The 27,478-nt window shown below is 41.4% G+C and overlaps 1 protein-coding gene across 2 annotated transcripts in view; it reads left to right on the forward strand.

Moving 5' to 3' along the window:
• The window catches only part of kcnt2.S (potassium channel, sodium activated subfamily T, member 2 S homeolog), a 209,442-nt gene that overhangs the window by 112,648 nt on the left and 69,316 nt on the right, over positions 1 to 27,478 (forward strand). For both annotated transcript variants that reach the window (XM_041561573.1, XM_041561574.1), the window contains exon 14: positions 5,265 to 5,373. In XM_041561573.1, the coding sequence (XP_041417507.1) occupies positions 5,265 to 5,373 (109 nt within the window). The remainder of the gene's footprint in view (positions 1 to 5,264; positions 5,374 to 27,478) is intronic.

Here is a 27,478-nt window from a genome sequence, read left to right on the forward strand (position 1 = left end):
TGCTGACGTTAAAATCAGTTGAAGATGAACTCTTACCATTGCAGTTTATTGTTATTTCTGCCTGATGAAACATTGTACAGGCATAGGACCTATTGTCCTGAATATTTGGAACCGAATAAGGGATCTTTACTTAATTTCCATACCTTAAGTCTACTAAAGCAACTAAAGTAAATATTCGTTAGTCACAATAGGATTGTTTTGCCTCTAATAAGGATTAATTATATTTTAGTTAGGATCAGGTACAAGGTACTGTTTTATTATTACAGAGCAAAAGGAAATCATTTAAAAAAAACCCAAAACAATTATTATTTAAAATGTCCATAGGAGATGGCCTTCCCATCATCTGGAGCTTTCGAGATAAAGGGTTTCCAGATAATGAATCTGATACCTGTACAGTGTACTATATATGCTGTACTGTACTATATTACCAATATTAAATAAAAAGCTGGAAAGCTGAGCTGCACAGATCTTTCAGATAGACCAATGCAACTTTACCCCAGCCCTTTAGCTCAGTAACAGTAGCACTGACATGACAATATTATACAACTTGTTTGGCCTATCCCTCTACTCACCCTCCTGGGTCTCCCCTTTACTCAAGGTCCCTTGTGGCTTACATACAGTAGGGGCCTTATTTATCAAAATCTGATTTTCCGTATTTGAATAAAAAAAAAGTCTGACCAAACTAGAAACCAAGATTGGACCTTATTTTATTTAAAAAGAAAAAAAAGCACAATTTAATTGTATCTGGGACAAACCCGATGAAATCAAGCAAAAACCTGAATCATATGTTTTTTTTCTGAGTTTTTCCAGAATTGCTCGATTTTTTCAGGCGTTTTCCCCAAAACCCTGAATTTTTTCAGATTTTTGCCTGAAAAGTCCGAGATTTTTGGGCTAATTTCAGTGCAGACCACCAAAAAATTTTTAGATTTGGACTTTTTTCATCCTCGGGGTATAATAAATCCCCCCCAAAAAAATAGGTTTTTTTCCCATAAGAAATCTGGATTCTATAGTAAAAAAAAACCTGATATTTTTTTGAGTTTTTGGCATTTGGACTTTAATAAATAAACCCCTAGGTGTCTGTCCCATGATACAGCAAACACGTCACTCTAGAGCAATAAGGACCCACCTAGCTACTTATTTTCTAAACTTCGCTAATCTCTCACCAAAGCTCTCAGGTCCTCTTCAGCCAAGAGGCTTTGGCCAACTACTCACTCATTGATTTCCCTGGGCAATGGCCTGCCTCTTGAGTGACATTGAGGGCTGCCTACCTAAAGGGTTTCCCTGTAATGATGTGCAGGTCAGCCTGAAACTGTTGGGTTTAGGACAATGGCCCCAAAGGCAGATTGCAGGTGGGTGCCATGGTGTATTCGCCACCACTGGCTGCTCCCACAACCTCTTCATCATGCCAAGCTCCACAAGTGATGGGCAGCACTGGTTTATGTACTTTCACTCACCCTTCACGAACCCCTCTGATGACATCAGAGAAGGGGCCGGTCCAGTACGAGTATTTAAATTGGTGCAGCACAGCAGCCCAAGTCCAGTATGGGTTAGCTTATAGTCCATAATTATTAGTCCAGTAAATGGTGCATAATATTTGAAGGGATTCAAAAAAGTTTTCTTTCTTTAAATTTGTTGAATCGTAGTGATTCTTAAAGGATATGTAAATTCTAAATAATTAATGTAAACATACTCATAGTTGTCAAAATGGTGAGCACTTTTGCAATTTACTTTTTGTGATTTCTGAGATATTTGCACTTCCTGCATTCAGTTAATCTTGGACTTGTTGACTCACTTGAGCTATAATGCTGAAATTAGCAATCGAAACCTGCATATATCTCAGAAACCTCTAAAAGTTGGAAATAAATATAAAGTGCTCAAAGAAGCACACAAATGCAATATATGATATTGCAAATTGCATTATAGCAAAGCAAATTGTTGCATAGATGCAATGACACTGGAATTATTATTACAATTTTTTTTATAAAAAATGACAAATTAGATTTTATTATTTTATCATTCTCCTGCACCTAAATATGCACCGGCTCTGAATTAGCTTCTTAAACTAAATTTATAAATGATTCCGTCTCTCACAGGGTCCATATAAGATGAGTTTCTAGCCTATGATCCTAATCGGCACAAGCTAGGTCTGAAGCATTACTAGAGCTCCACTGATATAAGTTATTAGTGCGTTATCAGCAGCAACTTATTATGTTTATCTGTACATTACTTTTTGAGTAACTGTCAAAAACAACAAGAAGACCCACCACAATTACTTTACTAGTGTGGGATTTATATCATCATATTTAAGGGGGTTATTTATTATGCTCCGAATATCCGAAATTCAAATAATTTGTGGTTTTCGGACTCAAAGCTCTCGAGGTCCTGTCTAAGTCAATGGGGAAGGTCCCAGTGTCTGTGCTGCTGTCTGTACTGATATCCAATAATTGATTTTGGACCAAAAAGTCAGAAAACTGCGAAAAAATCATAGTATTTGTGGAAAAGTACAAAAAATTCATACTTTTCACACAAAGTTAAGAAGTTATCGGATTTTTGCCGACCCAATTTTTTCTGACTTTTTAAATGATAAATGAGGTCCATTCGGGGAGTCGGAGTTGATTGGATTTATATGTTAGAAATACCTTGATAAATAACCCCCTAAATGTCATAATTAGTTTATTCTGATGTGATCTAATTTAGGTGCAGGTAAATATTCTGCTGTAAATAATAAGGAGTATGTAAGTTGATATATCATTTAACTACTGAATAGTGTACCTGGCATCATAGTGTGAAATTGCATTGAAGTAAGTAGTGCTGCCTTATTCTTTATTTTGCTTTACATTGAATATGAAGTTTGCTAAGGTAATTGATTTATTATTATGTGTTGAGAAGAGAGAGCACTGCAGTGAAATCAAATTTCCTTTAACTTCACTCAAAAATATCTGCCATTTATCTCATTCTAATACTCCAGTGGGATAGAATATCCACTTAAAGACAACAGTTGATAGAATATCTGCATTGAATAAAAGCTGTTTTTTGAGAAAGCAAATGCACACATCAATGCTAATGAGTATGGAAGAGATCACTTAACAGAATAATTTGGTTAACTCATTTCTATTGCCAATCTATCTATCTGTAACCCAGCAACAGTGATTAACAATCTAATTTTTCTCCTGGGAAAATAAAACTGTTATGGACCTATATTTTATTTTGTTGTAATATTAAATGTTTACTTAACCCATCTCAGGCCAAATAATTTTGGCTGGTGAGATAAGCTGGGCCTGTATAGAAAAGCGGGAGAACACGTTGTGCATTTCACACAAACTCCGTGAAGGTCACTTGTAATAGAGAAAGTACACACCCTTCAACATTTGCTGAATGAATAGGGTTTGTGCTGAACATACATTTTTGGTCTTTTGTTGTAATTAAGAAATATCAATGTTTTTGTTTTTTCTGGAACTAAACAAGAATGTGAAGCATTCACTTTAGGACTTCCTGTCACTCCTGGTCCCAAACAACTTTAAATGTGCTGATAAAACGAATTACCCATCCAATGAGAAGCCCCTAATAATGAACTGTTCAAAGTCTGCTGCTTAGACAATAGAAAGGTTTGTTTCTTTAAAGGTAGATATGGATCTCTGAAAAAATTGCCCTGTTCATAAAGGAAGGGGGAGATGAATTCGGTTAACATAACCCAACTTTCAAATTAGTGATTTATAATGCCAAAAATAAAAAATGTCCTATTTAATGTGCTCATTGTATAGAAAAGGTGTTTTTAGGTTTATACTGTCTTAAAACGAGGAGCAGAAGACAGGCCAACTTGCAGGAGTAGGGGAATAGAAATCAGTAAACTGTTTTTTACAACTTGAAACCTCGGATTCTACATTTTATATGAACCTTTGATCTCTCTTATATTATATTATATTATTTACAGGTATAACATAGTTAAAACTGTTGTTAATGGTGCCCTGATTTCCATCCAACCGTATTTGCACGGATTACTCCATATGCTCCAATTGGGTACTTGAACACTGGAGGTAGTATAGTACTATGTATGTTATATCAATGTAAAGGGTCAGTTCATCTTCAGAGCACACACAGGGGCACATTTACTAAGGGTCGAATATTGAGGGTTAATAAACCCTCAAATTCGACCCTCGAAGTAAAATCCTACGAATTCGAATATCGAATTAGAAGGATTTACCGCAAATCCTACGATCCAACAATCAAAGGAAAAATCTATGAAATCCTTTGTATGGAACGATTCAAAGGATTTTAATTGATCGATCGAACGATTTTCCTTAGATCAAAAAAACCTTAGGCTAACATTGTACCTCGGTAGGTTTAAACTGCCGAAGTATGGTCGAATAGTCGAACGATTTTTAGTTCGAATCGTTCGAGTCGTAGTCGAAGTTGTAGTAGCCTATTCGATGGTCAAAGTACCCAAAAAAATACTTCGAAATTCGAAGTTTTTTTACTTCGAATCCTTCACTCGAGCTTAGTAAATGTGCCCCTAATAGTGTTTCTTTTAAACTGACCGGTTTTAGGGTATATTTCCTTCTTATCGTTATGAAGATTATGGATATAGACAGCAGTGACAGCATCTGCCTGCTGAGGTAAGTGATGTTAGCCTAGATTGTGTACTTCTACCGTGAAAAGCTGTGTATAGAATCCTTTGAAATACCCAACCTGCCCCATAATTATCCAGTCTGGAGGAAGTTGTTAGAGGGTTAAGAAAAATGTTTTAAAACCATACAACTGCATCCTTATCACTTGGATTTACAAGCATTTAGTCAGGGCAGCAATCTGGGCAGGTACCATGACCTACAAGTGTTCCAGCCACATAGCTGGTACTTGGAATGGAGGCTTATTGTATAACGAATATGCTGCAGAGGTGCACAGTACATAAGCTTTGGTTGTTTCTGTGCTTTTGGTAAATGTAATCTTTCTCATAGCAAAGAGACCCTGAGCTATACCACAACCCCAGGAAGACCCTCAAACAGCCATGCAGCTTAAACGTTCACCTTACTGTTAATCAGCAATAATTACAAATACGTTTGCTACAATGGCTCTTTCTACAGGAAAATTATCAAAAAAGTATGCAGAGTTACCCTCCCAATTTTTCACTTTGTCCGTCTCCGTGTATACCACCCTTACTTTGTTCAGTCATTATCTGATCATTTGTGATACGCAGCTGAAGGCATCAGGTATCACATAATATACGTTGTTAAGATGTTAATGTTTTCTATGGGAATTTTGTCTTTTAGATCATGTTGTGTGTGAAGAAGAATTCAAGTATGCAATGCTAGCTCTGAACTGCATATGCCCAGCAACTTCAACACTTATCACCTTGCTAGTTCACACTTCAAGAGGACAGTAAGTAATATCAAATGCAAACAAATACAATGGACAGTGCCCCTATAATGTAGATTTTATTTTACATTTCATATTAAATAAAGATCAATTACAAGGTACTGGTTTATTATCAAAGAGAAAAGTAAATAATTTTGAAAAAAATTGAATTATTTGCATATTGTGGATTCTATGGGGCAAATTCACTAAGCGCCGAAGCGCCGAACGCTAGCGTTACTTCGCTAGCGTTTGGCATTTTTGTTACTGCACAAATTCACTAACGAACGCTGGCGTAGTTTCGCTAGTGTTACTTCGCACCCTTACGCCTGGCGAAGTTTCGCTAGCAACGTAACTACGCAAATTCACGAACGCGCGCAGTGTACTGAACGCTACCTTTTACGCTAGACTTCCTTCGCCACCTCAGACCAGGCAAAGCACAATAGAGTAGATAGGGATTGCTTCAAAAAAAGTAAAAATTATGGGTGATAGGCTGAAAAAGATCGAAAAAATTTTTGGGGCTCCCCTCCTTCCCCCCTACATCTCATGACTCATGGCAACTTACCTAGACAGTGGGCACATGTGTAGGGCAAAATAAAATATTTATTTGATGTTTTGAAGCTTTTCTAGCCATTTGTAGTGCTGATACGTATTCCTCCATTGAAATTTGAATTTGGCGCCGTATGCAAATTAGCCTTCGCTAGCGTAACTTCGCTTTACTTAGCGAATCAACGCTAGCACAACTTCGCAACCTTACGCTACCCCTGAGCGCAACTTCGGAATTTAGTGAATTTGCGAAGCGCTGGCGAAACTACGCCTGGCGAAGTGTGGCGAAGTGCGGCAAAGTTACGCCTGCCGCAACTACGAATCTTAGTGAATTTGCCCCTATGGGAGATGGCCTTCCCATAATTGTGATTTTTCTAGATATCGGCTTTCTGGATAATGGATCCATAACTTTGCTATAATCTATTAAACCAGCGTCTCTTTTTACAGGAATGCTGTCTTTTTCTTGGTTCTGGATTAACAAAGTATGTACTCACATTTAGTCCAGCATCCAGTTATTGCTGTGAGCGATTAATTGTCAAATCTCTGGCTAAGAGGTTTCTGTAACAGAAGGAATATTTTTTCTGGCTCCCTGTTGGTTAAAGGATTAGGAAGTTGGAATGGTATTTATTGTGAACCAGTGCACCCAGTCTACATTCTCTTGTGTTTGATCTGTGGTTTGTCTTTTAGACATCTTTGCCTGGAGAGCAAAATGTTCTTTTTCAGCTTCTCTTCCCTAATGAGATCTAGGGAGCTTGCAACGAGAGAAAAATCTTTTAATAAGCTGTAATGAAGAGAAACAAGTTTTGGTAATTACAATATTAAGCTTTGCTCTTTTAGGCTGCTGAACAGTTGCTTCAAACGTCTTTGTAGCTTTTAAGCTTTGTCTGTGCTAAAACATTGTCTTTTACCAATATAATCACAACAATTTTATAAAAGATGTTAATCTAGTTTATAAATCTTTAACCTGAGGCTGATCAGCTGTTACTCAAGGATAAGTGCCAACGATGCTTGTTGTTGTTAAGCAACAGCTGGAGAGCTTTACTTTTAAGGCCATGAGCTTTAAAAGCAACAACATTTTAAAACATAATCATTTATTGTAACATATAATAATAAAATAATGCAGTGTAGCAGCACAGCAGTGTTCACAGATTAACATTATGAAATATACTGTATGCAAGACATATGTACCATAATGTGGCAGAAAAATGTGTACAGAAAGATAGTCCTCATCTTCTCTAATGCCCCTATAGAAGGGAATCAATAATGTTTGATGGGCATATGGCCTGTAGGGATGTAGCGAACGTCGGAAAAAAAGTTCGCGAACATATTCGCGAACTTGCGCAAAAACGCGAGCGGTTCGCGAACGGTTCGCGAACCCCATAGACTTCAATGGGAAGGCGAACTTTAACATCTAGAAAAGACATTTCTGGCCAGAAAAATGATTTTAAAGTTGTTTAAAGGGTGCAACGACCTGGACAGTGGCATGCCAGAGGGGGATCAAGGGCAAAAATGTATCTGAAAAATCTGCCTGTGTGTGCTTGGAAGAGATAGTGTAGGGGGAGAGCTGTTAGTGATTTCAGGGACAGATGATAGTAAGTTTGCTGGCTAGTAATCTGCTTGATACTGCTCTGTATTGGAGGGACAGAAGTCTGCAGGGATTTGAGGGACATTTTAGCTTAGGTAGCTTTGCTGGCTAGTAATCTACTGTTCTCTTTAAACAACTGCCATACGTTGACCTTGTAGGCATTGTTTGCCCAGTTTTTTTGGACGCAGCCACTGAAGCACAGTTGCCATAAAAAATATGCCATATAAATGCTGAAAATAGTCATTTTTCGCCATACGTTGACCTTGTAGACATTGTTTGCCCAGTTTTTTTGGTTGCAGCCACTGAAGCACAGTTGCCAGAAAAAATATGCCATATAAATGCTGAAAATAGTCATTTTTTGCCATACGTTGACCTTGTAGGCATTGTTTGCCCAGTTTTTTTGGTCGCAGCCACTGAAGCACAGTCGCCAGAAAAAATATGCCATATAAATGCTGAAAATAGTCATTTTTTGCCATATACGTTGAGTCAACGTATGGCAAAAAATTACTATTTTCAGCATTTATATGGCATATTTTTTCTGGCCTCTGTGCTTCAGTGGCTGCGGCCAAAAAAACTGGGCAAACAATGCCTACAAGGTCAACGTCGTTGACCTTGTAGGCATTGTTTGCCCAGTTTTTTTGGCCGCAGCCACTGAAGCACAGAGGCCAGAAAAAATATGCCATATAAATGCTGAAAATAGTCATTTTTTTGGTCGCAGCCACTGAAGCACAGTTGCCAGAAAAATTATGCCATATAAATGCTGAAAATATGCATTTTTTTGGTTGCAGCCACTGAAGCACAGAGGCCAGAAAAATTATGCCATATAAATGCTGAAAATATAAATTTTTTTGGTTGCAGCCACTGAAGCACAGAGGCCAGAAAAATTATGCCATATAAATGCAGAAAATATGCATTTTTTGGTCGCAGCCACTGAAGCACAGTTGCCAGAAAAATTATGCCATATAAATGCTGAAAATATAAATTTTTTTGGTTGCAGCCACTGAAGCACAGAGGCCAGAAAAATTATGCCATATAAATGCTGAAAATATGCATTTTTTTGGTCGCAGCCACTGAAGCACAGTTGCCAGAAAAATTATGCCATATAAATGCTGAAAATATAAATTTTTTTGGTTGCAGCCACTGAAGCACAGAGGCCAGAAAAATTATGCCATATAAATGCTGAAAATATGCATTTTTTTGGTTGCAGCCACTGAAGCACAGAGGCCAGAAAAATTATGCCATATAAATGCAGAAAATATGCATTTTTTTGGACGCAGCCACTGAAGCACAGTTGCCAGAAAAAATATGCCATATAAATGCTGAAAATAGTCATTTTTTGCCATACGTTGACCTTGTAGACATTGTTTGCCCAGTTTTTTTGGTTGCAGCCACTGAAGCACAGAGGCCAGAAAAAATTAAACCAGTAGGGTTTGCACCCTAGTTTGTAACGGTGGCGGAGGGAGGAGGAGGACGCTAAAGGACAGCTGTGTGTGGAGTCATGAGGCTTGAAGAGAAGGACAGCTGCATAGAAGTCAGAACAAGTCCGACTTGTGCAGTAACCCTCCGAGATCCACCCCTCATTCATTTTAATAAAGGTCAGGTAATCGACACTTTTGTGACCTAGGCGAGTTCTCTTCTCAGTTACAATCCCTCCTGCTGCACTGAAGGTCCTTTCTGAGAGCACACTTGAGGCTGGGCAAGACAAGAGGTTCATGGCAAATTGTGACAGCTCTGGCCACAGATCAAGCCTGCGCACCCAGTAGTCCAGGGGTTCATCGCTCCTCAGAGTGTCGATATCTGCAGTTAATGCCAGGTAGTCCGCTACCTGCCGGTCGAGGCGTTCTTTGAGGGTGGATCCAGAAGGGTTGTGGCGCTGCCTTGGACAGAAAAACATTTGCATGTCTGACGTTACAGACTGGCCAAAGGGCTTTGTCCTTGCAGGTGTGCTCGTGGCAGGATTACTGGCACCTCTGCCCCTGGAATGTTGATGAGTTCCTGAAGTGACATCACCCTTAAAAGCATTGTACAACATGTTTTGCAGGCTGGTTTGTAAATGCCGCATCTTTTCGGACTTGTGGTATGTTGGTAACATTTCTGACACTTTATGCTTGTACCGAGGGTCTAGTAGCGTTGCGACCCAGTACAGGTCCTTCTCCTTAAGCCTCTTGATACGGGGGTCCTTCAACAGGCATGACAGCATGAAAGACCCCATTCTCACAAGGTTGGATGCAGAGCTATCCATCTCCGCTTCCTCATTATCAAGGACTGCATCATCCACGGTCTCCTCCCCCCAGCCACGTACAAGACCAGGGGTCCCCAAAAGGTCACCACTAGCCCCCTGGGAAGCCTGCTCCTGTTGGTCCTCCTCCTCCTCCTCCACAAAGCCACCTTCCTCCTCTGACTCCACTTCTGGCACCTCTCCCTGCGTTGCAGCAGGTGCCTGGGTTCGTTCTGGTGATTCCGACCAGAAATCGTGCGCTTCCAGCTCCTCGTCACGCTGGTCTACAGCCTCATCTGTCACTCGTCGCACGGCACGCTCCAGGAAGAAAGCGAAGGGTATTAGGTCGCTGATGGTGCCTTCGGTGCGACTGACCATATTTGTCACCTCTTCAAAAGGTCGCATGAGCCTGCAGGCATCGCGCATAAGCACCCAGTAACGGGGGAAAAAAATCCCCAGCTGTGCAGATCCAGTCCTACCACCCAGTTCAAAAAGGTACTCGTTGACGGCCCTTTGTTGTTGCAGCAGACGTTCCAACATAAGGAGCGTTGAATTCCAGCGAGTCTGGCTGTCAGAAATCAAACGCCTGACTGGCATGTTGTAGCGCTGCTGAATGTCAGCAAGGCGTGCCATGGCTGTGTAGGAACGTCTGAAATGGGCCGACACCTTTCTGGACTGGGTGAGAACGTCCTGGAATCCTGGGTACTTGGAGACAAAACGTTGGACTATTAAATTTAACACATGTGCCATGCAGGGCACATGTGTTAAATTGCCTAGTCTCAACGCTGCCAACAGATTGCTTCCATTGTCACACACCACTTTTCCGATCTGCAGTTGGTGTGGGGTCAGCCACCGATCGGCCTGTGACTGCAGAGATGACAGGAGTACAGATCCGGTATGGTTTTTGCTTTCCAGGCACGTCATCCCCAAGACAGCGTGACAACGGCGTACCTGGCACGTCGAATAGCCTAGGGGGAGCTGGGGGTGCACAGGTGTGGAGGAGGAGAAGGAGGACCCAGCAGCAGAGTAAGAAGAAGAAGAAGACGAGGTAGAGAGCGATGGAGGAGTAGAGGTGGTGGCAGAACCGCGTGCAATCCGTGGCGGTGACACCAACTCCACTGTTGTTGTTGAGCTACCCATTCCCTGCTTCCCAGCCATTACCAAGTTCACCCAGTGGGCAGTGTAGGTGACATACCTGCCCTGACCATGCTTGGAGGACCATGCGTCAGTAGTCATATGGACCTTTGGCCCAACACTAAGTGACAGAGATGCGGTAACTTGGCTCTGCACATGTTGGTACAGGTGTGGTATTCCCTTTTTAGAAAAAAAATTGCGGCTGGGTACCTTCCACTGCGGTGTCCCAATTGCTACAAATTTGCGGAAGGCCTCAGAGTCCACCAGCTGGTATGGTAAAAGCTGGCGGGCTAAGAGTGCAGACAAGCCAGCTGTCAGACGCCGGGCAAGGGGGTGACAGTCAGACATTGGCTTCTTACGCTCAAACATGGCCTTCACAGAAACTTGGCTGGTGGCAGATGACTGGGAATGGGAACAGGTGGTCAAGGTGGAAGGCGGAGTGGAGGGTGGTTCAGACGGGTCAAGGAGAGCAGAGGTAGAGCAGTAAGATGCTGGACCAGAAGGAGTGTGGCTTTTAGTTTGCCTGTTGCCTTTGAGGTGTTGCTCCCAAAGTGCTTTGTGCTTGCCGCTCATGTGCCTTCGCATAGAAGTTGTACCTATGTGGCTGTTGGGCTTACCAAGGCTCAGTTTCTGACTGCACTCATTGCAAATTACAATGCTTTTGTCAGAGGCACACACATTAAAAAAATCCCACACTGCTGACTTTTTGGAAGTGTGCGATCTGGCGGTAACAGTAGAAGTTGGCGGCATTGGCGGCAATGGCGGGTGCGTTGGCCGGCTGAACACAGGTGCCGATACATGTTGTTGCCCTACTGATCCCTGCGGGCTGTCCTCCCTGCTTCTTCTAAGTCTTATTCTCCTACTGCCTCTCTGACTCTCCGTCTCTCCATCTGAACTACCCTCCTCTTGCTCTCTTCTACTAGGCACCCACAAAACATCAATCTCCTCATCATCATTCTCCTCAGATGCATCAATTTCTTCTGACACATCACAGAAGGAAGCAGCAGCGGGGACCTCCTCCTCATCACTCATTATGTCCATCTCTATCGTGTTCTCTGCCAGAATTAAATCTGGTGTAAGGTCCTCATCTCCTTCATCTTCTTCTGGCAATAATGGTTGCGCATTACTCAGTTCAAGAAACTCATGGGAAAATAACTCCTCTGACCCCAGTGAAGAAGGGGCACCGGTGGTGGAGGAAGTGTTACGTGGGGTGGCCATAGCAGTGGAGGATGAGGAGGATGTTGTGGTAAAGTTAGAAACGGTAGAGGATGGGGTGTGCTGTGTAAGCCAGTCAACTACCTCTTCAGCATTTTGGGAGTTCAGGGTCATTGGCTTTTTAAAACTGGGCAATTTGCTAGGGCCACAGGATTGCATAGCAGCACGGCCCCTAGCACGGCCTCTGCGTGGCGGCCTGCCTTTGCCTGGCATTATTTTTAAAAAAACAACAACAACAACAAAAACTCAGTTGGTTTTTCTGGAAACGATAATACAAACAGCTAGATGGCGGGTTGAAGAAAACAGTGTGCAAATAATGCCTACAAGGTCAACGTATACACTACTACAGCGGTGGATACGGATTACGTAAAATATATGAATGCTGCTTGAAAAAAAGTAACTCAAGTGGTTTTTCTAGAGACGATAATATTTTCAATATTTAGACAAAATGTGAACAAGGTCACACAGCTAGATGGCGGGTTGAAGAAAACAGTGTGCAAATAATGCCTACAAGGTCAACGTATACACTACTACAGCGGTGGATACGGATTACGTAAAATATATGAATGCTGCTTGAAAAAAAGTAACTCAAGTGGTTTTTCTAGAGACGATAATATTATCAATATTTAGACAAAATGTGAACAAGCTCACACAGCTAGATGGCGGGTTGAAGAAAACAGTGTGCAAATAATGCCTACAAGGTCAACGTATACACTACTACAGCGGTGGATACGGATTACGTAAAATATATGAATGCTGCTTGAAAAAAAGTAACTCAAGTGGTTTTTCTAGAGACGATAATATTATCAATATTTAGACAAAATGTGAACAAGCTCACACAGCTAGATGGCGGGTTGAAGAAAACAGTGTGCAAATAATGCCTACAAGGTCAACGTATACACTACTACAGCGGTGGATACGGATTACGTAAAATATATTATGGCTGCTTGAAAAAAGTCACTCCGGTGTTTTTTCTGGAGACGGTAATATTATGGATATTTAGACAGAATGTGAACAAGGTCACACAGCTAGATGGCGGGTTGAAGAAAACAGTGTGCAAATAATGCCTACAAGGTCAACGTATACACTACTACAGCGGTGGATACGGATTACGTAAAATATATTATGGCTGCTTGAAAAAAGTCACTCCGGTGTTTTTTCTGGAGACGGTAATATTATGGATATTTAGACAGAATGTGAACAAGGTCACACAGCTAGATGGCGGGTTGAAGAAAACAGTGTGCAAATAATGCCTACAAGGTCAACGTATACACTACTACAGCGGTGGATACGGATTACGTAAAATATATTATGGCTGCTTGAAAAAAGTCACTCCGGTGTTTTTTCTGGAGACGGTAATATTATGGATATTTAGACAGAATGTGAACAAGGTCACACAGCTAGATGGCGGGTTGAAGAAAACAGTGTGCAAATAATGCCTACAAGGTCAACGTATACACTACTACAGCGGTGGATACGGATTACGTAAAATATATGAATGCTGCTTGAAAAAAAGTAACTCAAGTGGTTTTCTAGAGACGATAATATTATCAATATTTAGACAAAATGTGAACAAGCTCACACAGCTAGATGGCGGGTTGAAGAAAACACTGTGCAAATAATGCCTACAAGGTCAACGTATACACTACTACAGCGGTGGATACGGATTACGTAAAATATATTATGGCTGCTTGAAAAAAGTCACTCCGGTGTTTTTTCTGGAGACGGTAATATTATGGATATTTAGACAGAATGTGAACAAGGTCACACAGCTAGATGGCGGGTTGAAGAAAACAGTGTGCAAATAATGCCTACAAGGTCAACGTATACACTACTACAGCGGTGGATACGGATTACGTAAAATATATGAATGCTGCTTGAAAAAAAGTAACTCAAGTGGTTTTTCTAGAGACGATAATATTATCAATATTTAGACAAAATGTGAACAAGCTCACACAGCTAGATGGCGGGTTGAAGAAAACACTGTGCAAATAATGCCTACAAGGTCAACGTATACACTACTACAGCGGTGGATACGGATTACGTAAAATATATTATGGCTGCTTGAAAAAAGTCACTCCGGTGTTTTTTCTGGAGACGGTAATATTATGGATATTTAGACAGAATGTGAACAAGGTCACACAGCTAGATGGCGGGTTGAAGAAAACAGTGTGCAAATAATGCCTACAGGGCAAATAATGCCTAAAAGGTCAACTTATACACTACTACAGCGGTAGTAAAATAAAAAAAGTAAAATAAAAAAAATGAATATTAAAAAAAAAAATTAAAGTTGGTGCTGCTGAACTACTAGGAGCAGCAGATTAGCACACCAGTCCCACTCCCCAACACTGCTAGACTAATAGCACTGGGCTCTTATAGTAGTAGTAGTAGTAGTAGTAAAACAACAAAAAAATAAATAAAAGCAGTCCTTACAAGGACTACTGTTATTGCAGCAGTCAGCAGATGAGATCAGAAGCAGGACAGCTGCCCACTGCAGCTACATACAGAGCACTGCAGTAGAAGGTAGATTACTAGCCAGCAAAGCTACCTAAGCTTAAATGTCCCTCAAACCCCTGCAGACTTCTGTCCCTCCAATAACAGAGCAGTATCAAAACGATTACTAGCCAGCAAACTTTCAACTGTCCCTGAAATCACTAACAGGCAGCAGCTCTCTCCCTACACTATCTCTTCAGCACACACAGGCAGAGTGAAAAAACGCTGCAGGGCTTCGGTTTTTATAGGGAAGGGGAGTGGTCCAGGGGAGAGCTTCCTGATTGGCTGCCATGTACCTGCTGGTCTGGGGTGAGAGGGCAAAAAAAAGCGCCAACAATGGCGAACCCAAAATGGCGAACGTCGCGCGACGTTCGCGAACTTCCGGCGAGCGCGAACACCCGATGTTCGCACGAACAAGTTCGCCGGCGAACAGTTCGCGACATCTCTAATGGCCTGTCATGTCTAGTAATCATTGTCATATTGGGTTTTTGGTGGTTTCTTAGCCACTAGTTTATCCTATTACACCGAGGGACAAAGCCAGACCCAAAGAGATGAAGGCTTACTAACACTTGCAATCTGACCATCCATTCTTTAAAACTGATCATAAATGTCAGAGAGCTTATATATATATGTATATAGCAGATATATATAAGCAGAGGCATATTTTCCATATAGGCACTCGATGGTCTGTGCCTAGGGTGGTAACTTTAAGGCCACTCTCAGATGCATATATGATTAAAAAATCCAGAAAAAAAAACACTTTTCCTGCTGCAAGATGCTTTGCTATGAAATCCGGGGGTGGGGGGTATGGAGGCCCCTGGATTGGAGCGTGATGGAAGTGACACACACACACGTTGTGACAACACATTTAATTATGTCACTCACAGGCGCAGAAGGGGAGCTTACAGGTGCAGTGCTTAGGGCAGCATCAGACCTAAATAAGCTGCTGTACATCAGTCAGTGTGTTTCAATGACAAACAAAAGTCTAGCAGAGTTTATCCTGTCGCATGAAACCACAGCATTCCCTTTTGACAGTGGTGCCGCACATCGCAAAATCTTTCATGTTGTTTTTTTATTATTTTTAGACATATTTAACTACATCCAAAGGTTGATCTGTCATCCTGACAACATCTAACCAAAGCGCTTATGTAAAGTGATTATTAAAGTAAGTACTTGAAGTACCTAGTTACAGTAAAAATGAGTCCCAAGTCAGCATTGCTCCCACTCCAACAGAACACAGCAGGTTCCCTGCCCCAGTGATGGAGATCCTGATGATGCTGCACATAGTCTTAGCTTTATCAAGTCACTGGTTTCTAACTCAAACCCATACCCTTTTCAGCTGTCGGTAAATCTTTAGTTACAACTGTGCTATAAGATGTACATCCCTGAATCAAGTTTTATTTTATAGTGCCAGAATCCAGCTTTCCTGTGATTCCCCAGGTTCCCTCTTCTTTAAATTGGTTCTGAGAATTTGAAACACTAGAGAATATGTTTGGTACTTTAATAACATAATATAGCACAAATGACAATGCTTTGCAGAGCTGAAGTAGCAATTAAGAGAATTGTTTTTTTTTTCTTTTTGAACCTCTGCTGCCATCTCATGGAATTTCCAAGCACAACTCTCAGGCTCTCAATGCAATGATTTTTGTCTATGCTTGGTTATATTTTTGTAATATTCTTCATTTGAGTGTTGGTAAATAAATCTTTGCATGCTTTATTTTAAAAAGTTAAGTCTGTCAGCATGTAACTATATACAATATATAACCATCTTTGATGGTGAATAAGATTGGAGTAGGAGAAGAGTTTGGTGGAGTCATAATAACCTCATAAATAGTAACTTTCGTGCATCCCGTGACACAGTCAAGAGGCATGGAATCAAGAGTATCATTGTACATTGGGGATGGGCGAATTTGACCCGTTTCGCCAAAAGATTTGCCGCCGGCAAAATGTTGCCGACGCCCATTAAAGTCTATGGGCGTCAAACAAATTTTGTCACACGACGACATACAAGTCTATGGACGTCATTTTTGAGGTGAATCAAGGCAAAAAAATTTGCCCACCCCTGTTGTACATGGTAAATGCCATATGATTTTCTATCTAATCTGCCATCATACAGAAGTACATATTAGCAGTGGTAGAGTATTCCAGTTGTGAAACACAGAGGAATATAAATTCACAAAGTTTCACTTTCAAATGCATTTTCTTACTGGCATGCACCTGAAAATGGGCAACTAATTGTGTACTCATATATTCAGATGCATTTGAAACAAATGTGAAGGACAAACTAGTCTGTGGGGTAATTGGGGTGAGCATTATTGAATACCTGTTTTTTTCTACAAGTGGGAGCCTGCTTAGCCATTAGGCACCTCTGGGATGGTACACTGGTAATACTGTGTAATACAGGGGTCCCAAACCTTTTTTACCCGTGAGCCACATTCAAATGTAAAAATAAGTTGGAGAGCAACACAAGCATGAAAAAAGTTCCTGGGGTGCCAAATATGGGCTGTGATTGGCTATTGTTACTTCCTATGAGGACTAGCAGCCTACAGGAGGCTCTGTTTGGCAATACAAAGGGTTTTTATGCAACAAAATTTGCAGGAATTGAAAAATAAGCACCTGCTTTGAGGCCACTGAGAGCAATATCCAGGGGGTTGGAGAGCTACATGTTAAAGATTTATAAGGCTTCCATAGACTTCCATACCGTTTCTAAAGTTGGAATTGTTAATTATTAATATTCAAAGGCTTCACAGGATGCAAATGCTGTACAAGCGCACACTGAAGCACAAATGTGCACCTCGGTTAGTGACCATGCAAAGAGTACTTTGCATCTGGGGAACAGCCTTATGCACCTCAGAAAAAATTCCTACACTGTCGTGATCTTACACTGCATCTTGCTTCTACTCTTACCCTGTGCATCTAGTTGCCTCTCAAGCTATGGTGAATGACAAGGCATTTCTTAGTCCCATCTATTTCCCATGCAAGTAAAGCATCTCTCTAAACTCTTTGCACATACTTTGCATTAATGTACAACTGGACTCCACAAAAATGTCTGGTGATGCTTATTCACTAACAGACCTTTATAAAGAAGGCATCTCTTAAAATTAAGTTTGGATTCATTTTATTAGCACAGAAACCAATTTGTACCAGACAGAACTATAAAGCTCTCTGCCCTAGTTGGCTTTACTGGCAGATATAAATAGATAAGGGTGTTTTAATCAGTGAGTTGAACCAAAACATGGGGCACCATTATACAGGGTAGGTCTCATTCCTACCCTGTAAAATAATTAATTGTATTAATTACTTTTATTATAGTGAAATGGCCTAAAGCAAAAGGTAGTTGTAATAAAACAAAGATACAAAATCTTTGATTACAAAAATTGTACCATTACCGTATATACTCGAGTATAAGCCGACCCGAGTATAAGCCGAGGTACCTAATTTTACCTACGAAAACTGGGAAAAATTATTGACTCGAGTATAAGCCTAGACACAACTACAGCCCTGTCTCCCAGCAGTGCACATTCCACCAAAGCGACCCCCCAGCGATCAACCGGACTTCTTTGCAAAGTTGATGGTGACATAGAATTGCCAAACGGATTACTGTGTGCATTGTCCTACTGTCCCACTACCATGTGCAGAGGGTGCTGTGTGATATTGCCATCACTGTTAATCTTTAGTATAACCAACAGAGGACGCTGTGTGATATTGCCATCACTGTTAATCCTTCATATAACCAACAGAGGGCGCTGTGTGATATTGCAGTCACTGTTATTCTTTCATATAACCAACAAAGGGTGCACTGTTATTTTTTCATATAACCAACAGAGGGTGCTGTGTGATATTGCAGTCACTGTTATTCTTTCATATAACCAACAGATGGCGCTGTGTGATATTGCAGTCACTGTTATTCTTTCATATAACCAACAGAGGGCAAACTGTTATTCTTTCATATAACCAACAGAGGGTGCTGTGTGATATTGCAGTCACTGTTATTCTTTCATATAACCAACAGAGGGCGCACTGTTATTCTTTCATATAACCAACAGAGGGTGCTGTGTGATATTGCAGTCACTGTTATTCTTTCATATAACCAACAGATGGCGCTGTGTGATATTGCAGTCACTGTTATTCTTTCATATAACCAACAGAGAACAAACTGTTATTCTCTCATATAACCAACAGAGGGTGTTGTGTAATATTTTAGTCTCTGTTATTCTTTCATATAACCAACAGAGGGCGCTGTGTGATATTCCAGTCTCTCCCCAAGCGAACTGTTGGTATAGGAATGATTAAAAGTGACTGCAATCTCAGCTACTTGACTTGAGTATAAGCCGAGGTAGACTTTTTCAGCACATTTTGGATGCTGAAAAACTCGGCTTATACTCGAGTATATACGGTAGGTATGTAATTTCATATACTGTTGCTACAACTCATTATTGTAAAAAAAAAAAAAGTTGTTTTAGAGAAAACAAATTTATTTATTTGTAGCACAGGTGTGAGGCCTGGCCTGGGGCTTTACGGATAAGTGGTCCATAATTTGAATCTCCATACCTTAAGTCTACAAAGAAATCATTTAAACATGAATTAAACCAAATTAAATTGTTTTGCCTTCAATAAGGATTAATTATATCCTAGTTGGAATCAAGTACAAAGTACTGTTTTATTATTACAGAGAAAAGGGGAATCATTTTTTAATATTTAAATATTGAATTAGATTGGAGAAGGCTATCCTGTCATTTGGAAGTTACTGGATAATAAGTTTCTGGATAATGAATCCCATATCTGTATTCAGGATGTCAGCATTCGGTCTAAACCAGGGTTGGACTGGCCTACCTGGAAAAAACCCAGTGGGCCTCTATCCTGATGGGCTCCACCACCCAGGCATGTCTGTTTAAATAGTGATGAAGTGGCAGGACGCCACGAAACGCGTTAAGCGGGCAGCCATGGGTTCACTGCTGCTGTAACTTGTTCTTAGATGTTTATTGAATAAAACTTCATTTTTTAAATTCTAATGAATTCTCACGGTGCTCCGCCTTTTTTGTTCTTTGAATGTCTGTTTAAATAGCCCACAATCTGCCTCCTACCTGAACCGCCATCCTCCTGTCCCCACAGTAACCAGGGCTGAAACCAGAGCCGGGAGCCTGGAGTCGGCTACATTGTTAGATTGTGTTAGATTAGTGCACGACTCTGTTAAAATGCATGTGTGCAAACTCGCACCCTCCTTACTCCCTGTAAAGTAAACTCTGCCTGCGGATGGTTCCTCTACTTGATCTACGGCTGGTATTGGAGACAAGTTAGGAGTAGCTAAATGAATGTTCTGTTTACAACATGGGAGAGAGAACCACATGGTGGACAGAGAGAGAGAGACCAGAGAGCTGCTGGTGGGCCCAGAGAGCCGAGAGGCTCCACCAAAAGCATTTATTTGGATCAGGTTGGCACATGGAAGCCAGATACTGTGCCTGGAGAGCCAAAGAGTGTGAAAGGAATACAGACTGGAGGAACAACCAGCAGGAGATTCATATCTGAGCATCCAAAGGGGCTGGTACTGTATATCTGAATGTGCTGAACTCGCCTGAAGAGAACTCTAAAGCATCCGAAGTGCATTTGGAGTGAGTATCCTGTTTAAAGGGACAGTACCCTAGAAGCACTTGAAGATACAGAAACTGTTTGGGGAAGGACATTAAAGGACTTTGCCTTCTTTAGTTAGCTAGACAATACAGAGACTGTTTGGGGAAGGACATTAAAGGACTTTGCCTTCTTTAGTTAGCTAGACAGATTATGCAAGCAAATTAGTTAGTGAGGCCCTATTGCCACTGGTTAGTAGTGCTGCATGTATTAGATGCATATTTTTATTTTAGATAAACAGTTATTCAGTTTTACAATAGAATACTTTGTGTGTGTTATTACTGCATTCCTAGTGGGGCCACCCGTGGATCCCACTAGGTGGAGGCACTGCTTTAGTAATACCAGGTACCCAGTCTTTCCCAATACCACTGAGTGGCTCAGGTTTGTCCCGTGCCATCAGGTAAGCGCCACACAGAGTGTAACACCAACAAAGGGTTGTCGAAAGGGTTACATATACATTTGTATGGCCCTGGAGCTGAGGTTCTCTGGAGGAACCCAAACTCTGGAGTGGACCAGCTGCTAGAAACAATAAAAAAAAATTATTTGTACGCAAAAAGGAGAAAGATTACCGCACTATGAGTAAAGTAATTAATCTCAAGTGGCATGGCAAGGCCCAGCATTTAACGCCATGTAGTGTCTATTAGCATTCTAAGTCTGTAGGACATTGAAAATCAAGTTCCCCAGCAAACAGGGTGACTGAGTAATAAAACCATGTTGCACTTACTCTTAAATGGAGCTCTAGTGAGCAAGCAAGAAACTAATCCCCAGCCAATTAACCTACACCTGTAAGTAGTGTAACACCTAAACCGTTTTCTGTTTTACTGCAAGAACCTCCTGGCGCCCATCTTTTGTTGTATGCACAGTAGCCTGGGGGGATGTAGTTGCACTACACCATAGAGGGAACACTTCCACATGGCGAAGGCCCTGACCCTGTTGTGTGAAGTCGCGTGTAACCCATGCTTCTACTGCTAGCTGGACAGTTTAACTATTTGTGTGCTATGCAGCCCAAATAGGTGTTACATTTGGCCAAACGTTGGGCGCCAAATGTAACACCTATTTGGGCTGCATAGCACACAAATAGTTAAACTGTCCAGCTAGCAGTAGAAGCATGGGTTACACGCGACTTCACACAACAGGGTCAGGGCCTTCGCCATGTGGAAGTGTTCCCTCTATGGTGTAGTGTAACTACATCCCCCTAGGCTACTGTGCATACAACAAAAGATGGGCGCCAGGAGGTTCTTGCAGTAAAACAGAAAACGGTTTATTTAACTATGCACGAGGCAAGTGACCGCAGGTTTAGTACTCACACAGGAGCTGAGGCAATAGCACATTTCTCACACAGAGCTGCAGGCATTAGGCATTTCTCACAGAGGAAAGGTCTCCATTAGGCATTTGCAGTATTCACACACATTCCCTCCTGGAAGTTGTCAGGAAAGCAGCTTCTACCCTACAGTCCCTCTTCACTGAGGTCCCTGACTGGAGGCAACACATAAAGCCTCTGGGAAGCTACTCCCTTACTGCAAATCCTTGTTGGAGCTTCAGCTGCTCTTTCTCTCTCACCTCTCTGCCTTTCTCTCCTAGAGAGACTATAACAAGTCTGCCCTAGTGCAACTATTCCTCATTCACGGGGTTACCTGGTCCCCGACTTCTTCTTCCAAAGCACATGGGCCTTTCTGGGCCTAGCTGTGCCCAGGCTCCCCTGAGCACACCTAGCTGGATCACCATCCACAGGCCAAAGAGAAAGTGGCCACTCCCTACACACACTATATAGCAGTGTAGCAGGGGAGTGTCATTCTCTCCTGGCAGATCACTCTAAGAAAAAGGTGGGGGCCTTAAAGCTGCAGGGCAGATTACCCAGTAGGGGTCCCTACATACACCCGGGGGAAAAACCCATTTCGTCCCGACAATGGTTTAAACATCCCCAACATATATCAACTTACAGTACCATCACATCCACTTCTGGTATCCTCTCCTAAGGCATACCTGGTAACAATGGTCACTGTAAAGGAAACACAGCATGCACAATACTGTATCAAACATTTTCAATTGCATAATAAACATTGCAGTTGGTCAACTTTATTACACATCAGCAAAAATACTTCTCCCCCTCCCAAGGGTCCACACAGGCCAGTCCTTGGGTGCAGAAACACTACTCAGCGAGTAGGTGAAGGCAGAAGAAATGGTGGTGGGGATCAATAGTCCTGAATTAGAACCCACTTAGTCCAGCAGTCCTTCCAGCCACAAAAAAACAAGCAAGCAGCACTCTAGGCATCTCACTCTGCAGGAGTCCATAGAAGAGCTGTAGCAAACATCAGAAGAATCCATCCTCCAGGTTCTCCTCTTCCAGATCCATGATCCGGGATCACACATGAGCAGGAAATGGCTCCATCCGGGACATCCATCTTCCTCCCATCCAACTGACATCCGCAGGCCTTCGTGAAATTCGGGGCGAACCTCCAAGCCCGAACCCACGGCCAAATACTTCGAAGGAAATCCATACGATTCGAAGAATTCGTACGTTCCGTTTATCCACTTCGAAAAATTCGTACGATCCATTCGTACACTCCGACAAATTCGTACATCCATTCGTACGATTCGAACAAAACAATGCACAGCCTGGTTTTAGGGAATCGAGCCCCACGTTGGGCGCCAAATGTAACACCTATTTGGGCTGCATAGCACACAAATAGTTAAACTGTCCAGCTAGCAGTAGAAGCATGGGTTACACGCGACTTCACACAACAGGGTCAGGGCCTTCGCCATGTGGAAGTGTTCCCTCTATGGTGTAGTGCAACTACATCCCCCCAGGCTACTGTGCATACAACAAAAGATGGGCGCCAGGAGGTTCTTGCAGTAAAACAGAAAACGGTTTATTTAACTATGCACGAGGCAAGTGACCACAGGTTTAGTACTCACACAGGAGCTGAGGCAATAGCACATTTCTCACACAGAGCTGCAGGCATTAGGCATTTCTCACAGAGGAAAGGTCTCCATTAGGCATTTGCAGTATTCACACACATTCCCTCCTGGAAGTTGTCAGGAAAGCAGCTTCTACCCTACAGTCCCTCTTCACTGAGGTCCCTGACTGGAGGCAACACATAAAGCCTCTGGGAAGCTACTCCCTTACTGCAAATCCTTGTTGGAGCTTCAGCTGCTCTTTCTCTCTCACCTCTCTGCCTTTCTCTCCTAGAGAGACTATAACAAGTCTGCCCTAGTGCAACTATTCCTCATTCACGGGGTTACCTGGTCCCCGACTTCTTCTTCCAAAGCACATGGGCCTTTCTGGGCCTAGCTGTGCCCAGGCTCCCCTGAGCACACCTAGCTGGATCACCATCCACAGGCCAAAGAGGAAGTGGCCACTCCCTACACACACTATATAGCAGTGTAGCAGGGGAGTGTCATTCTCTCCTGGCAGATCACTCTAAGAAAAAAGGTGGGGGCCTTAAAGCTGCAGGGCAGATTACCCAGTAGGGGTCCCTACAGTAGTTTCTTGTTCTATAGGCTAATTGGCAGTGACAAAACACAGAAAGAAATCACCAGCACTTTTTCGAACCCACACTGGCATTGACCAGCTGCTAGAAGCACCCTTGTGTCAGCGCTTCGTCTAACCCACACTTTGGTATTGGTGATGGCACGTGAGCTTACAGATTTTGGCCAAAGTGTTGTACTAACATCTCCTCTTTTTTAACAATTATTTATAGGAAAAAAATAGAAACGTGTTGGTATCAGTGAAAAAAAGGTGCTGCCCCCGGTCCAGGTAAAGGTGACCTTCCAACACCATTAAATCATCTTCCTGAGTTGTTTCAGTCATGCTGGGCCGGGGGCAGCGCAATCCCTCTATAGGTGGGAGTCCTGTTTTCATTTGTAATTCGCCTATGGAGGTATCACGCTGCCCCCAGCCCAGCGTGACTGAAACAACTATATTGGTGAATTCATTTTATATCAGAAATGCTCTGAATGCTTAACGGACCTACATGACTCAAGTTGACCATGTGGTGGCACTGTTTGACAAGAAACCAGTATGCCTAAGCCTTGCACTTCCATTTAATAATAATATGAGCCTTTTTCTCAGTCCTGCATTTTATTTGCACCATACATTATCTGTAGATAACATTGTGTAATTATAAATATAGGAGCATCTATTTACAAACATAATTTTCCTTTTACATTTCAAATGTAATAATATACATTGGAAAGGATGATGGACAAACAAATAAATAATGAAATTAGAACCAAGAACTTTATTTGAAATCTTGCAAATTTTTGGAAAGCAGAATAGTAGAGACACAATATCATCTCTGTTACTGCCAACAGATCCAGGAGGGATTAGAATAGCTCATCGGAACTCAGACTAATAGTGTATTGAAAGATGGGAGATTGCACAATGGTAGAATTGTACAATGTCTTGTAAAGTCATATAATATAACAAATGTCTCTGTCCCAGTGTAATGTGGTAGAATACACATTAACAAGCACATTAACAAGAACATTAACCTTATACAGTAACTAAAGAAAGGGCATATCAGTGCATTTTGAGGTAAATGAAAGGAACCTATAAAGACCATATACTTTATATTTATAAGTCAATGGTGTATCTAGATAATTGATGTAGAGAATTGTGTGCTTTGATAATTGTGTAGAGCATAGGGGCAGATTAACTAAAGGGTGAAATGGCCATCACTTGCAAAAAATCGCCAGAAATCTCATCCGCAAGAACATCGCCAATTTACTAAGAGGCATGGAGGACAATACCCTAGCGAAAAGAGACCGGCGCTAACGCAGCTTTGCGCCCTATCTCCAGGTGAATTTTCGATCAGGCGAATTATCGTTATTCTGCAAATCCATTAAAGGACAAGGAAAGTCTAAAATAGAATAAGGCTAGAAATGCTGTATTTTTTATACTAAACATAAGCATGAACTTACTGCACCACAAAGCCTAATCAAACAAATGATTTATGCTTTTAAAGTTGGCAACAGGGGGCAGTCATCTTGTAACTTTGTTAAACATCTTTGCCTAACCCTGACCCTGCACATGCTCAGTGTAGTCTGGGCTGCTTAGAGATCGTCATAAACAAAGCTGCTTGAGTTCTGCATGACTGGTAAGTAAGGCGGGGGCTCCCCCTGCTGTTCATAAGTATGATTGTTTCCCTGCTCAGCAGTTAGGGACCATCTGACAATTCCTGTCCACAGCAGTAAATGAAGGGAGAATTTCACTCAGTCAGGTTTCTTATAAAAATGGTACACATTTTTATAATTAAAGTATATTGGAGATAGGTTTCTTTTTCATTAAAGAAAGTAAAAATGGGATTTAATTTTTTTGCCTTTCCTTGTCCTTTAAAGTGTGAATTTTACAGAATGATACCTCTTTCACCACAGTTTCCTTTGCCACCTTATACCTGGCAAACTGATAAGATGAAGCTACTCTGCCTCAATTTTTGTACCAACAAAGTTTCGCTAGGCAGAAATGAATGCTAGTTAAAGTTCACTGTGAAATGCTTAAACTGACAAATTAATGCTAGTGAAACTTCGCCAGTGTTTAGATACAGAGACACTACTTCGCATTTAGTGTATTAGCGTAGTGGTAGCGAATTTGCACCTAGCGTAGTGGTAGCGAATTTACACCTGGCGAAGTGGAGCGAAGTATGGCAGAGCCTTCAGTAGCAAAAATTCACCCTTTTGTGAATTTGCCCCATAGAGTTCCTGGTACATCACTGACGTGAATTAAACATGTAGGGGTTCACCCAACTACACTTGCCCTCGTGTGTTTGGTAATTTATACTCTTTGGGCCCAGGGACCTCCCCATCTGTGCTGTTAATATCTTCCTCATAGCCCTCTCCAACATAAGTTCCATGGTTCAATTCCTGCTATTGTATTTAATTTATATACTGACACCACCCCGCCCTATACGGGGATATCAAAGCCAAGGGCCAAGCCTGGCTGGGAGAGAGCAGTTAGGGTTTGTATCACTACTGTGTACTATAGATTTTAAAACTTTGCCAGGGATTATTGCCCAGAGTTGGGGATACACCTTATCACACTGGTATTCTCCAGAGAATGTGTTAGCATGTTTAAGATTTATCGATCACAATTTATCAAGGTTGAGATGCTCAGAAACAACTATATATTTGCGCAGATTGCATTTTTCAGCATTTATCAATGTTTTTAAAATATTGTCACCGGTGAATGTAAATCTATTGAAAGAAAAATTGCCCAAAAAAATCACATTTGTAATTCAAATTTTGATAATTCTGCTTCTAAGTCTGTTTTGTTTACTGTTGGTATTACTTTAGTGCTTATAATACAGGTAACTACTGGTGAAGTATACTGTATGTTCAGTGTAGTCATTTGTTGCAGTGCACCACAGTAAAGCCTATAAGACCCATCTTGTTGGAGGCTTAATTAATGAAGTGAGCAGGCAGCTTTGTTAAAAACAGTTGGGGTAATTTATCAACACTGGGTAAAATTGCCCCATGGCAACAATCATATAGTTGCATTTATTGTTCTACCTGCAGCTGTCCGGAAAAAAACAAGCATTGATTGGCTGTTATGGGTTACTGCCCTTGGGCAAATTTGACCAATGTTGATAAATGGGCCCCAGTGACTTTTCTTTACTACAGAAAGAGTCTTGTTGAGCACATGGAAGGTATGAACAATTTTTATTACATATACTGTTGGACATTGGTCAAACTGGAGAATGCAAGACTATAAGGATTTAAGTGAACTCAACATCTACTAAATTCTTCTGTAAGATTACATAGCTGCTTTTGCATGGCTCTTTGGGCACTGGGGTTTGCAGTGGTTGATGGCTGAACACAATATTTTAAATGCACTTGTTTCATTTCAGGATGCAGTTGTTTTTGAAAGGGAAAGGTAAATTTAGTACCAGATCAAAAAAGTGTAATGTTTGGCTTGAAATACACATTTTTAAAGCTGTGTTGTGACTAAAGCCGAGTATCCCCACTCAGAATATGTTCTGTATGCAATAGCTTTAGCTACAAAATCCTGCACTGAGTGCTTCCCTTTAAAAATAAGTTAAAAATACAAATAATAGCTATATGCACAGGTTTATTGTATATTTATGATTTTAAAAGTACACCATAAAGTTAATGTATGAGGTATGAGTGCCTATTATATTTGTTATTTGCACTGTTCTTGTGCTTGTGACCAATTTTAAAATATACAGTAACTAATCAAGAACATTAACACTGGTGTTCACAGTCAACTGCAACATCATGTGTAAAATGTTCTTTTAGACAACAAAGGATGGGGGATCAGGAGAACTAAGAACATGGTTCCCTTGACACTACAGCAAATA

The sequence above is a fragment of the Xenopus laevis genome, chromosome 4S, assembly GCF_017654675.1.
Source record: "Xenopus laevis strain J_2021 chromosome 4S, Xenopus_laevis_v10.1, whole genome shotgun sequence".
Classification (NCBI taxonomy): Eukaryota; Metazoa; Chordata; class Amphibia; order Anura; family Pipidae; genus Xenopus; species Xenopus laevis.